The 14,177-nt window shown below is 35.0% G+C and overlaps 1 protein-coding gene across 1 annotated transcript in view; it reads right to left on the bottom strand.

Annotated features, from left to right (window-relative positions):
• The window catches only part of LOC142340404 (uncharacterized), a 141,283-nt gene extending 127,843 nt beyond the window's left edge, over positions 1-13,440 (bottom strand). The window contains exons 1-2 of the mRNA XM_075390982.1: positions 13,030-13,440; positions 7,796-7,814 (exon numbers count right to left, since the gene is read on the bottom strand). Coding sequence (XP_075247097.1) covers positions 7,796-7,814; positions 13,030-13,440 — 430 coding nt within the window. The remainder of the gene's footprint in view (positions 1-7,795; positions 7,815-13,029) is intronic.
• Positions 13,441-14,177: the final 737 nt, after the last annotated feature.

The raw sequence follows: 14,177 nt of genomic DNA on the forward strand, positions 1-14,177 counted from the left end.
AACACTGATAACAGACCAAGAATTTACTGGAACGGTTAAGCGGATATCTGGAAATTGCAGGACTGTTGAGGCTGATTCAATATCACAAAAATTGTACCGTATTTTCAAGACAACGGTAAAATATGGTTAGCAAGACAACACAAATTACGCTAAATCTTTGTTGCAATGGAGATATATCTTCGCGCAAAAAGTTTTATTTTATGTGAAAGCTGGATCCGCATTGTCCACAACTTTAATTCTACTGATCATGCTTTTTCCTCTAAATAGATTGACTGCAGGACAAACCAAAACCGCCTTGTTGAAATGTTCGAGAAAAATGGTCTCTACTTCTCTCAAATTCCTCAGGACAGCTTTCTCAGTACGAAATTTCAGATTTGGCAAGAACTCAAAAATCCTGCGAAAACGGCAGGTTATAAGAAATGGTTTTCGAAAGCCCTTCTAAGGTTTTTGGAATCATTTATAAGAGAATTTTTTACGCCCCTACTATTTACAAATTAAGTTATGTGAATCAAAGAAGTTACTATATAACAAATGAGGACGGCACCTGGGACGTCAAATCTTATAAACCCCTTAAGCTGGCATCTGAAAAAGAACACCACCAATTTTTCTCGATAACAGAGAAAACTGAAAAAATGTAATTTTATCAAGATATGGGCAAAAATTTCACAGAAAATTGAAAAAAGAGTTCTTTGCTACTTTTACTGAGAACGTTTAGAAAAAAATTTCGAACTAAAAACACTACTGAAAAACTAGCAAGGTGGCGTTCTAGTGTACGTTTAGATATCGTGATGAGACAGTTTGATCAATTTTCAGATTCCGACAATGAGAACTAGGTGATTTATTTATCAAATCTTGAGCCACTGTACTCTTTTTATAAATACTTCTTCTCAGCAACTAATTGAGTAAAATTGGAGGATTTCTCCTCAATTAATTGTACAGAAGAAATCTTAAAAAAATATCATGCTTCAAAATTTGATAGTAAAATTGCCTAGTTCTCGTGGTCTTCAAAAGAACAAAAATCAATCCGTTCCAGACTTACAATCTTCTTTTAATCTAACAATCTTGATATGTCAACTTTATGTCAGGTCATTAGTTGGAAAATTAGACACAAATATGCACTGTAAATTGTTCAAGTGAATATGTATCACACAAAATTGAATCAAACAATTTCATGGAAGATGTTTGTCAAAATCTATCAGTGGAGATTCAGCCATATTAAAGGTTATTTTGGGAAATGAATCCTAGTTTTCTAAACATTAGCTGCAGCCTATTTACAGAAAACTAGCCGCTTTGTCATTCGTCAAAAAACTAATTAAAAGAAAGGTTTCATTTAAATAGAAACTTATCTCCCGGAGATTGGTGACCCGTTCTGGATGGCCAGTACTCCGTTCATGTAACAATTTACACAGACTAGTCTTAATTTTCGACAATAATTTGCTGCATGAAAAAGGATACGTGTAGGAGAGCCGACGTTATAAAGAGCCGACGTTAGAAAGCGCCGAAACCTGACTTGATTTAAAAAAAAGCCAAAGGCAAAAAAGTGCCTTTAATTACCCTAAATTGTTAGTTCATTACCATAAAAACTACTTAAGTGGGTTAATTGGTCTCATTTTTGGTTGTGATAGTTTCATGTAAAGTCCCATAAGCCGCTGAGGCATGGCCATGGCCTGTGATAATTTCAAGATAATTATTTGTTGATCCGCTTTTAGTTTCTTTTACTGAAAAATATTTAAATTTCTTTTTCAAAAACTCGATTATGATTAGTTGAGAATTTGATAGTCTCAATTCAAAAGGCATTTTAATTGGCTGTAACATTTATCGTAACTTATCGACTAATAATTTGAATAAATTTTTGGCTGCTTTTCAATCGGCTCTTTTCACTTCGGCTCTCTTACAAGTCGCCATGAAAAATAATGTGTTCAGCCTAATTCCCGCCAACAATGTTGATATATACGCTGCTCGAACTTCCGCTTGGGTGCTTGTAACATTTAATTTAAGTAGAAAGTCGTAACCAATGAGCTAAGCGGGCTCTGTGAAGATAACCTACAAACTAGCTAAAGAAAAAAAAAACGTGTATACTACTACTGTGACCCCCCGTTAAAAGCAATGAAATATGACTTTATGCTGCTCAGGCTTAACTTTGGCGCATGAGTAATTTTCAGAATTTACAGGATACATTTAGCATGGGCGAACGCTATGACTTCAATTTAATTCTACTGAATATCTGCACATAAGGAAACTCAACATTTTCTGGAAAAGCACTGTTCCAGAACTGAATTAGGTTTTTACTCTTCAAAAGTGCTGGTTCAGCGCTGAAATGCTCTAAGACTCAAGCCCGGTTCAATAAAGTTCAATAAACACAAGTCCGGCTAAAATTTGGTGGCCCATTTTTTTTGTCGAAACGAAACTTCAAAGCATTATCATAAACATAATTGAAATTTTTCTTTTCATTCTTTTATGTTTCAAAAAGAAAAGTATATATTTTTCCCATTATTCTTTGGTTTCAACATTATAGGCATTTTTTAATTCAATTTTTTCATGAACAAAACCTCAATAAGACGTTTTCTGTCATTTTATGCCAATTATTTGTAAATATATTTGACCAATTTGGTGAGGTAATTAGCATAATTGAGATAAAAATTGTCCTTTCTGAACGATTTGTTAACTGCCAAACGAGTTTACATGCCAATCAAGATCCTTGGCATTTTGTGCTAACGTAATAAATTGTTACGAATTATTTGTATGCTCTGTTATGCGCAATTTTTGATTGGATTTATCATCACCAATCCTCGAACGCTAGCATTTAAAAAAAAATTGGAAAAAAAGGTTTCATGGTCTTTTAGTAGGAATTTGTTAGTAGGAATCTTCTAGCTGGTTTTTCTTATGACTCTTTCTGAATAGTGTACGGAAATACCAACTAATCTGCATAGCAAGAATTATGTTTAAACAATTCACTGGAGTAATGGCACGGATTTCATTTTGACACTCTCGTGGTTCACATGTTCCTAATTATCAACAAAATTTGAGCTCTCAGTTCTTAGGGTCGAGAGGAATTCATTCAATATTGCAAGAAAAAGTCAATTCTTGCAAGATTTTTGCAAGATTCTTGAAAGATCTTGCAAGAAGAGGTTAATATTGCAAGATCTTGAAAGAATCTTGCAAGATCTTGCAAGATTAACTTTTTTGCCGACTCGGGTTCTCTATTTTTTCTCACATGAATTTATTCTAGTACATTGAGAATCTCCATGAGCCAATATACTTTTTGTTATGACAATCTTAAGTTCTCTAGCTGAAGTAAATCCTAGTTGAGTTTAAAAGGTGTCTACCAAAAAATGCTCTGTTTAATTTGAAAACTAAATTCTTTTTTCAAATGAAACACTGCTACATTAAACACCAATACCGTAGAGGAGACTCTTTTATTCCTTATAAATTCTTAACTTTAATTACAAACTAAATTTCTTAGTTAAATTTTGAATTCGTAATTATTTCCTGCTAGTTAATGCTCCATCAGAATTTCTATATTAACTGAATTTCTTGGAGGAGTTGTTATAATGATAAAACAGAATCAGGCTCATTACCGGTTCAGTTTTTTAGCAGCTTAAACTTTCTTCTGTAGAGGACATGGTTTATACATAAATTGTTCAATCAGATTTAACAATACCGAGTTGTTTAAAGGAAATATAATATATTTTCTTTTGTACTCATCAACATGCTCCAAAAATAAATCGTTTTAATAGATTGCACCCTTTTTGTGTCTCCCGCCTGCTTCGATTATCTACACGTGAAAACGTGCATTAAGGGCGTCGTTTTTTAATGGTCTTGAAATTTGCCTAAATAGCCTAATAATCATTTTACATGGCCCGGTAGCCATGCGCTTTCATTTTCAGGCCCAGTAATGAATGCTTGAAAGCGCTTCTCAAAAATTAGCCAATCGAACTAAACTCTTTATTCAAGTAAACTTGGAGAAGTTACGCTTTGAGGAATTTTCACAGAAAGAAACTTCAGTTTTATTTTCGAAATGCGTTGCGAATTAGGTTTTCATTTTTTCACGTACCATAACAGTATTTGCATATATAAGACAGTACTGTACTAAAAATGTAAAAATAAAAAATGAGTTACTATATTTCATTTTGTTTTCTCAATCAGCACAATATAGAATAGCTGATGAATTTCTACACCTTGTATAGGCGTGACTTATTCATGGAAACAAGAGTATGGCAGCGATCCCCAGGGCAATCTAGTAATTATAATTTCCATGAAATATTACTAATTTTTGCGCCCGGTTGAATCGTCTATTGTATGACAACCATTCTCTCTGCAAAATATACAAAATTGTAACCAGATTCTTTCCACCTTTCAATAAAATAACTTCCTGCTTTCTCTATAAAAATAGACACAATAATTAACTTGTAAATTTGCCTATCGGCTGGGGAAAAATTTTATCGACAAGACAAATTTACAAATTTAGTAAAGAGAGCATTTTTGCAATGTTGCATGAAAAATTGTGAATATTTGATAACAAAGTGAAAAAGTTTATAGTTAGATATAGTGAAATAAATTTAGTGCTACTGGAAATAAATACTTTAGTTTCCTATGAAACTTTTAGCTGTACATGGTATACTAAAAGCCTCAATTTGAACTTGAGAACTCAATACATATTCGATTACATTTCCTTTTCAACGCGTCTGAATAAAACATAAATTGGATGAGAAAGAGTATAACCAACAGTGGTATTCCATTCAGAAAGTAAAGGGGAAAACTAAATGACATCTCGGGTTCGAACAAAAAATTATTTCATTTGAGTGAATTCTCGCACAATTAAAAGATTCCACATACAAATTACTTTCCCTCACGGTGTGTTATGTTTGTTTAGTATCAACCAATAAAAACTGAGAAAGATTTTCAATATTTTTAGAGGGAATACGATCAACATCTCAAATAGCGTTTCCTCTCACAATAAATTTGAGTACACGCGGCATTGAATAGCAAGCCAGCAGCAGTTATTTAGTTGATGAAAATGCCTTTTTCTTCTTCTGCGGTTAACCACCGATCATCATCAGCTAAAAGTTCATTATCTCTCTTCCTAATTATGGCTTATTTTTCATCCATACTTTTTATTACCATGTCAACTTTGACCCACCAAACAGCCGCCATCAGGATACAGACACATAAAATGGCCACCACCAAAAGACACGCGCCTCCCCTACTGCTTGAACCCACAAACAACCAATACAGTAAGTCTACTGGAAAAGAAGTTTTTTGTGGTTGTTATTACAATGGTTCCCACCCCGTATTAGCAACGGGCTCCAATGACATGCTCAAACTGTTTTCTTTGCTCAACGGATCGATTTAATTTGCGTAGAAAGACAAGTGGGGTCCATGAAAAGCGTCTACCGGTAGCGAAAAAAATCTAATAACAAAGAAAGTGGCTGGCGCTTTCCGATGCCGACGTCCGTTCAATGCCGACGTCCGTTCAAAGCGCTTAAGTTTTGTGAAAGTGGTTTCCAGAAAGCAATTATTAGCCTTAAAATGAAAAATAGGATCAAATAAACGTTAAAAGTAGTTAGGTTCGGCTGTAAGGGCATTTCTCTAAATTTTAATCTTTTTTAATCCTTTTGCCGCTCAATTTTTTTGATTCAATGTTTTAAGATTACTAAAATGAGGGATTATACTGCAATTAATCTGCTGCACAATTCTTCGAGGAACGCGCTTCCGGCAAACATATTTTGCCGTGGAATGCAGTTTTCACTTTTCAACTTTCAGTAAAGAAGTGAAAATTGCTAACTGGAATTTCCATATAGGCACCACTTTTTCGTCCGCGTAGTTCAGAGGCATATTTCACACACACAATATATTAACATAGGGAAAGTGAAATCTGATAATAACAACGAATAACTTTACTCAAACCTTTGGTACCGGTAGACGCCTGTAATGTCAAAAGATATCCCGTTGAGAGTTTTTCGATGAAGGTATTCGATGAAGTTTTTTGGTGAGTTATTGAGTTATAAAGATTAAAGAAATGTTTGGCTAAACTAAGCTATATTTTTTCCACTTTGAAAGTGTTTATTGGCTCAAAATGAGATCAAGTTGATTACTTCAGTTGATTGATTTATAATCCGAATTCATCTATTATGATTTTCTTGGTATTATTTTTTTGAAAAAAAAAGCACCTTCAAATGTATAACCAAAAATAACTTACTCTCATATTTACAAATATATTAACAATTGTCGGCACCTAATAAATACACATTAAATCAATGAGTTGAATTGTGGCTGTCCTCAGCTCTCATATATTCAAAATCAGACTGGTTCTACTAATTGTCTGCCGTTAGGCTCTCTTCGATGTCGGCTGGTACTCGTAAGAAAATTTCTGAATATTTTGAAATTTTTACTTTTTGAATTACTTGGCGTGAACTTGTATTTTACATTGAAGCCAAAGTGGTAAAAAATTTATGGATTTTTGATTTATAATAAGTAACGAAAAACCCGTCGAGCATCAAAAATCCCGGGAAGTCAAGCATAGAGAATAATCAGACGCAACCCGTTAAACAAGCGTAAAATATTTCAAAAATTAACCGATGATAGTTGTTTTCTCAGCTTTGCTTATTTGGAAATTATAACTTGTTCGAACATTTGCGAACATTTGAAACTTCTGTCGATTTGTTGTTTTAATTTCATTTGGAAGTTTTGCGGCTGACGGGCAATTTTTGTTAAGATTAAATTTTTTGGATTATCTACATTTTACGTTTTTAGAGAATTGCATCGCTTAGCAAAAATTTCTTGAATCAGTTTTTATCTTCTTATCTCTGTCGATTTCCTGTAGCCAGTTACAGGTTCAGAACGCCATAGTTTCTTCAGGTTTCTGACAAAAATATTTTTAATAAGCAATAACCGGCATTTTTTTAGTATTTTTTAATTATTTGTTGTGCTCTTTCTAGTTTTGAAGCTCCTCGCAAAAATAAACATATTGAAATGCTTATTAAAATTTACGTTGTCGTTTTGTTGCCTTACAATTCATTGATGTTTACCAAAAGTTGAAAAGATTCTGATTTCAAATGAGTTTTTGATTTAGAAAACACCTCTAAGTGATCATTCGATGCAACCTTCTAAAATCGTCAACTTATTTGCTATATTTTTGCATATTTATTTTGTAAATACCAAATTCTCACGAAAAAAAGCTTTTGTAAAAAGTAGCAAAACGAGAATATAAAAGTTTGCAAAAAACATCCATATGAATAAAGAGAATTTTTTTTATCTCATTTCACTTAAACTTGTAGAACTTGCTGCTAGAGAAATTCGCATAGAATTTTGCTGCTAAACAAAAAAATGGACAGAATTGAATGCAGGTTTAAAACTCTCAGCTGAAAAATGAGTAGATTGACACAGATATTGTTGCAACGTGTAGTTCTCCCTTGAAAATCGAAAATGTTGTGGTGGGTGCCAAGGTTAACCAATCAACGGAAAAATTGCAATGCTACCAAGTGATTGCCGAAGCTAACCTTTAAAAAAATTCCTGTTATAACGCAATCAAAAACAACCGTCAAAAAAGTTCTGAAGAGGAATTGTTAGAGCATTTCTATTAAAATTCTCACATCAGATTTCTATAGATTCTATCAAGGAGGCTGGTTAATTTGAGTTTTTTGACCCCGTTTATCCAAAATTTTGTCTTAATAGTCTACCAATTGAAAAACGGAGGACATTTTTGGAAATTCATCTCTTGTTGGAAAGTACTTGGTCGTTACGAGCTCAAACCACTAAAAAATTGAATAATGCAGCAATAGAAATCCGATGAAACCTGCCATTAAAGAGGCCGCCTGAAAAAACAATCAAACAAATAAAGCAATCATAAAAAATCAGTTTTGAAAAAAAATGTTTTGCATTTACGGCATTGTCTATTTTTTCACGGAAAGATTCCGGAACAAAGTCAAAATAGCGCATTTAAACATTTATATTAAATATAGTAACTTGATAATCTCTAGAACAAAAAGTTTACTTGTCCCTAATGAGAGTTACAAATTAACGGAGAAAAAGAAAAAAGAAAAAAAATGGCAAAGATCAAAATTCCATGGAATTATCTTCAAATTTAATGATTTCAAAAAGAATAACAGCAATTAGTTTGTAACAAAAAAAACTAGTGAACAAATTTACAAATAGCGCCTTATGCCAAACACCTGTCATTGGTAAGAATAAGTCATAAAAGTACAACGTAAAAAGTTCAAACTAAACATTCTCAAACAATTCCTAAAAATTTACAATATTGAGGCCAATAAAATCACCAATTTTTAATTCAAAAAAATATATGTTTACTTGAGATTTTTTTGACAATTAATTGGACATGTTTTAAAGGGAACTATATGAAAAGAGAACCGATTGAACTACAAATAATGCCCAAATATCCATAACTCACAATTTTTATAAAAAACCAGTCTCAAAGCCTCAAAACCATTAACTGGAACAATAAAAAACAACAATGGTTCCAATTTCCACTGCCCAAAAACGTCGATGAGATCAGTGAATAATGAGATCCGTTCACGAAGTTCTATTTTGAAAGAAAACTTTTGGAAAAACATATAAGTTGATAAGCTATACATTGAAGGCATTAAAACGGGTTAGTTTCTGTCTCATTAGGAACCTGATTTTAAAGAAAAACCTTTACTGCAAAGTTAAAACATTCTTTTGAAATGGGCGCAAATACGGACCTACATCCAAAATTCACAAAATTTTTTTGAATGTTGTAATATCGGAATCATGAAACCATTAGTTTAAACATTAAACCCGGAAAGAGATTAAAGTTCGCTTTAATAGAAAGATCGAAGCACCTGTCAGTAATGAGACTAAGCTACAAACTGAATGAAATGAGATGGCAAAGTTCAGGAATTCAAAGACAATTTTTGAAAATGTGTATGGACAAAGTCATAAGAGCTAGCGATAAAAAGTCTGCTGGAAGCGTTAGACAAGTTTCTTTTTTCTCTTCAAAAATGTGACCTTTGATTAATGCTATTAATTGATAGTACTCCATAGGAACAACAAATGCAGGCAAAATGCAAGGTTTCGTTAAATACTAAGGAAAAAATATTGTAGAAGACCCACAGATCATGAGCTATTCTCTGAAAAAGGTAAAATGTGTTCTTTTGGTCGCATTTGAACGCAAATGTAGTCTGTCAATACTGGAATCTGAATATTAAAACTGCCAACTCACATTTCTGTATTTGAAAAAAAAAGCGTGAAAACGTTTTATTTAAAGATAGTTCTTCAATACAAACGGAATTTATTTGATAGTAGCGAAAATAAACGGTTAGGCCAAATTTATCCTTGCTATCGCTGCGCGTCTATCAAAAACACGTAACAGTTCTAGGTTTTAGCGTAATACATAATTTGGTGAAAAAAACTAATATTGAAAAATAAATGATACTAAAAGTGATCAAAATCAGGTCAAATATGAATAATCACAAATATCCCAAAGCTTGATAACTCCTCGGAAAAAAGAAATTTAGAAACCTTTTCACTTAGAAGATCTAATGATTTCCTAATGATGTCATCCTCAACTTTCTGCCACGGATACAGCGATCAGACAAATTTGACTGCATTAAACTGCATAAAACCAAAAAACCATAAAAGATCATTGATCATTAATTTTATTTTTACGGCGAGGAAACAAGTTTTGTAACATGAACTTTTTAATTCCTTCAATAAGGAAACGTTGATATGAATTGATATTAATGTACTCCTTAGTGTTTTCGCCTTAATATATTTTGGCTAATTGGTTTAACAGTATTAACGCATTGAAGTTTTACCTTTGAATTGATCTTCTGTGCTCAATTTTATCCAGAAGCAATTCATTAGTCACTTTATCTTTTCAAAACACTTGGGAGATTCAGATTGGCTGCAAAGTGACGCAAGTTTTGAACGTTTCCTTTGTTTTATGATGATAACTTTTCCTGAACTCGACATCTTTATAGAGATTATTCACCAGTTTAGGTCCATTGTCGACTATTTATGATTTATGGTATTTTATTGCAACGCGGCCTTTTTAGAATCTGTTTCGCTTTCGTCTCAGAGTTTTATGCGGCTTGGGCATGACTATTGAAATCACTGTAACGACCTTTTAAAAGTCAATAAAATCTCTTTACTGTTCGATAATCAGAAAGATATAATATGATTCAATAGCTGCGGCAAAAAAAAACAGGTTAATTGAGAAAAGCATTCAAGATGGCGAATTTACGCTTGCTCTAATTTATTACAAAATTCAAAAAAAGAAACCGAAAAATTAATGAAATGTTACGAAACAGCACGAAATTTAGACTTCATGATAAGCATTTCCCTCGAATGTATTTTTCCTGTCTGGTGAAAAGCTAAGTGAAACATTCTGAAATTTCCAAGAAAATTACCAGCTGCTCCCGGCCACTAAAAATTGGCCGATTTTGAGGTACTCTGCCATTGAATTTTGTTACCGAGTAAATGAGCAACGCTATTTGAATAGAGCGAGAAATGAGCAATCTAATACGTCATATTTCTTAACCATTTAAATGCACACAAATTCTCTTCTAATATACGTAGAAAGCTCCGAAAAAGTTCGTTTAACATTATTTTCGCTGAGCCTACTAATATACTGAATCGATTGCGCTCCTTTTAGGCTTAATATTTTTATGTTTCGAAAACGTATTGGTGACCGATCTGAGCCGAAAATCAACTCAGACAAATACCTGCCAAAAAAGATCAAGCTAGATTTGCCTGTAAGTAAACGATGCTTTTCGCCGTGATGATGCTACGAAACAGAAGCCGTAAAGTTTCGATATAATGTTTATGCCTTGATGTAAAGCGAGTATAGTTGGATAAAATAGATTGTACGTTTTGAAAACAGTTGCCTTAACGTTATGATATAGAGTGCTTATATGAATTAAAGTTCCGGTAGTCTGATTATTGAGTTTTTATACAACTACATTTTGGTGCCGCGACCCGGGAACCTACATTTCTGGTGCCGCTATATTTTCGGTACCGCTCCGCTTTCGAACCACCGTGTTGAAAGAAAACCCCAAATCGTATTAACTTAAAACGGGTTGCCAGTCTGCATTGTCAGTTTCCGATATGTGAACAATCTAAAAGCAAGTCTACTAAATTAATGCCAAATCCTTTATGCCCCATCACTTTTCTTTGGTTATAGCTGGAGAAACTTGACTACTACTTAACCCATTATTTGCTTTACTTTATAGATTACGTTAGATAGGTTCTTACGCAGAAGTTCTCTCTCAACACATTTTCACTATTCCTCGTTTATTCTTACAATCATCCACAAATTACACTCCGCGGATTGGACAAGGGCAATGCCGAAAGGCAGAAATTCAGATATAACATGTGCAAGGGTGCCTTCATCTGGACTATAATGATGTGTTCACACCTCAGTTGCAGTGCTATCAGTCCTACCCTATTTGATGCCCCAGATTGGACATTGGATGACACGTTTACTTGTTCAGTTCTTCGCTGTTGCTACTTAGAAGAGAAGCGTTACTGCAACTAGCGGCATAAACAAAACTGTAAGACTCATCCAATAAAACAACATTTCTGATTGTCGTAAATTGATCAAAAACCGGCAAATCTAGCTAACCCCTCTTAATTTGACTCATACTCCTTTTTTTCGGATAATTTCCCCGGTTGCCGATAACCTACCCTTCATAATTTTTTGAGTTTAAAAACCCTGAGGCTCGCTTAGAGCAAAGCTTCTGAAATTCACAAATCCTTTTCCGCCACATTGTAAAGAAAAGCAAGTAGTACTATCTTGACAAGTCTCAGCGAAATAGCGTATTTTTTAGAAAAGGGAGCTGAGAGACCTTTATACATACTTAGACTTAAAATATTACAAATCTTTTTCCGCCAGATTGTAAAGAAAAGCAAGTAGTACTATCTTGACAAGTCTCAGCGAAATACAATCTTTATTGGAGAAGGGAGCTGAGAAACTTTTTTAAGAGAAAAAAAACATCGATTTTGAAAATTTTCGGTCAAATGTTGGGAATTTCAGACAAATTGGTCCAATATGGCTACATAGCAAAAAAATTGACCTCAGATATGAGAAAAAAATGTGAGCACATAATGCTAAATTGTTCATTTTTGAAAATCTTTGGTCAATTTTGAGGCAAATCAAAAAATTTAGAAAATCAATACCGAATATTGATAAATCGTACTTTCAAGCTTAAAACCGTCCAATTTACTGGATTGCCGTTCCGTAATCAAAAATTTGCAAAAAATTGACCAAAATTTGAAAAAATTGGACAGAGAATGGTGTGAGATATAAACTCACAACCTCTGGCTCAAAAAAATTGTCTTCTTATTATCTTCGTATCTCGTTTTCGTACCGTACCGTCCGCTTCTTTTTCGTTCCTTAACTTCGCCATTCACAATTCTCGTATATTTTTCATCAACGTTGCTCTCCCAAAATTTTGTTTTTCGTTTTCGTATCCAATCATTCCGTTTTTTCTTGCACTCAGAGTTGTTTTTCTCCGCCTAATTTTTTCCTTCGATCTATCATGTTGTCATGTATGATGTAGTATGTTGAGTTTTTGCTGTAGTAAAATTGTTTTCTGCTAGTATGCTGGTTGGTTGTTTAGTCTTGTGCCTCGCTAGGGTGTGACTTAAGTTCATTCTGGAGTTACGGCTGGTTTGTTTCGTGACTTTCACCACACTTGTTTGCTAGCACTTTGTTGTAGCTTTATTAATTTTGGTAGTATGCACTTTTGTTGTCTGGGTATGGTGGTCTGCTAGGGTGTGACTTAAGTTTATTCTGGAATTACGGCTAGTAAATTTCCTGGCCTTTGCGACATTTGGTTATACTACTTCGCTGCCGTAAATTGTTTTGATGTTTTGATACCTTAGTTGAAGCCCCATAATGCTTGTGCTAGTTTACCTGCAGTAGCCTCTCTCCCTCTTTCTAGGGTGTGACTTAAGTTTATTCTGGAGTTACGGCTAGTTTGTTTGGTTGAGTTTGTTGGTGTGGTCTGCTAGCGTTGAACTTTTCCCGCCTCCTCGCTTGTGGCTTACCTCCCTCTCGTGATATTCCGTTTTCCCGTTTCGTCGCGTGCCGTCCACCCGACGTTTCCGCCTCGTCGGTACCGTTTTCCCGTTTCGTCGCGCGCCGTCAGCCCGACGTTTCCGTCTCGTCCGTACCGTTTTCCCGTTTTGTCCGACGTTATCGTCTCGTCCGCACCGTTTTTCCGTTTCGTCGCGCGCCGTCCGCCGACGTTTCCGCCTCGTCATTACCGTTTTCCCGTTTCGTCGCGCGCCGTCGCCGACGTTTCCGCCTCGTCCGTACCGTCTTTCCATTTCATGTTTTTCCGTTCCGACCGTCTCGTTACCGGTTTCCTCGTGCGTCGCTTGTTCCGCGTTTCCGTACCGTCTGTTGCGTCGCCCGTTTCCTACGCGCGTTTTCGCCCGTTCCGTTCCGTTCGCCATTTCGTTGTGCGCCGTTCACCCGTCCTTCACGCCCCATCCTTTTTGTCTCCCATTTCGTCGCGCTTTATCGCGTGTGATCGTTTGGAATTTACTTTAATTTGAGAAATCAGCCATTTTAAGATCATGGCCGAACAGCAAGAAAAATTGAAAAAGCTCTTTAATGCAAGATATAACCTAGAGTCTGAGTTATGTAACATCCATAAGGACATCACAGATGTCATAGATTTCTCAAGACAGGAAGGTTAAAGTTGAACGCTTAATCTCTAAATTGAGGGATGTCTTCAGTAAACTGGTACAGAAATATGAAGAACTATTTGACTTGGCCAGTAAAGCGGAGAACCCAGATTCAATTTACCTTGTCCTTGAGCAATGGTTGGATGATGTAACCCAGAACAATGATAAATTCTTGCTTGCAGCTAGAAGCTATATTGACTCAGTTGCTGACCGAGACACCGTATGTGAGGGCGTTAATCCTCAAGGGCAGTCTAAGAGAAGTTCACGCCGAATAACATCATCAATGTCTAGCCAGCGTAAACATTACTTTCTCATGGCAAAACTATAACGCGAAGAGGCCGAGAAACAAGAACAAGCTGCCATGCGCCTCGCTAAACAAAAACACGAAATTGCCATGAGAAAAAAGGAGCTTGAAATACAAATGGAGCAAATGGCACTTCAAGAATTAGAGGAAGACCACCGCCAGCGTGTTGCTGCAGCTAAATTAGATGAGGCTGAATTAA

This window comes from Convolutriloba macropyga, chromosome 5 (assembly GCF_964194025.1).
Source record: "Convolutriloba macropyga chromosome 5, txConMacr16.3, whole genome shotgun sequence".
NCBI lineage: Eukaryota > Metazoa > Xenacoelomorpha > Acoela > Convolutidae > Convolutriloba > Convolutriloba macropyga.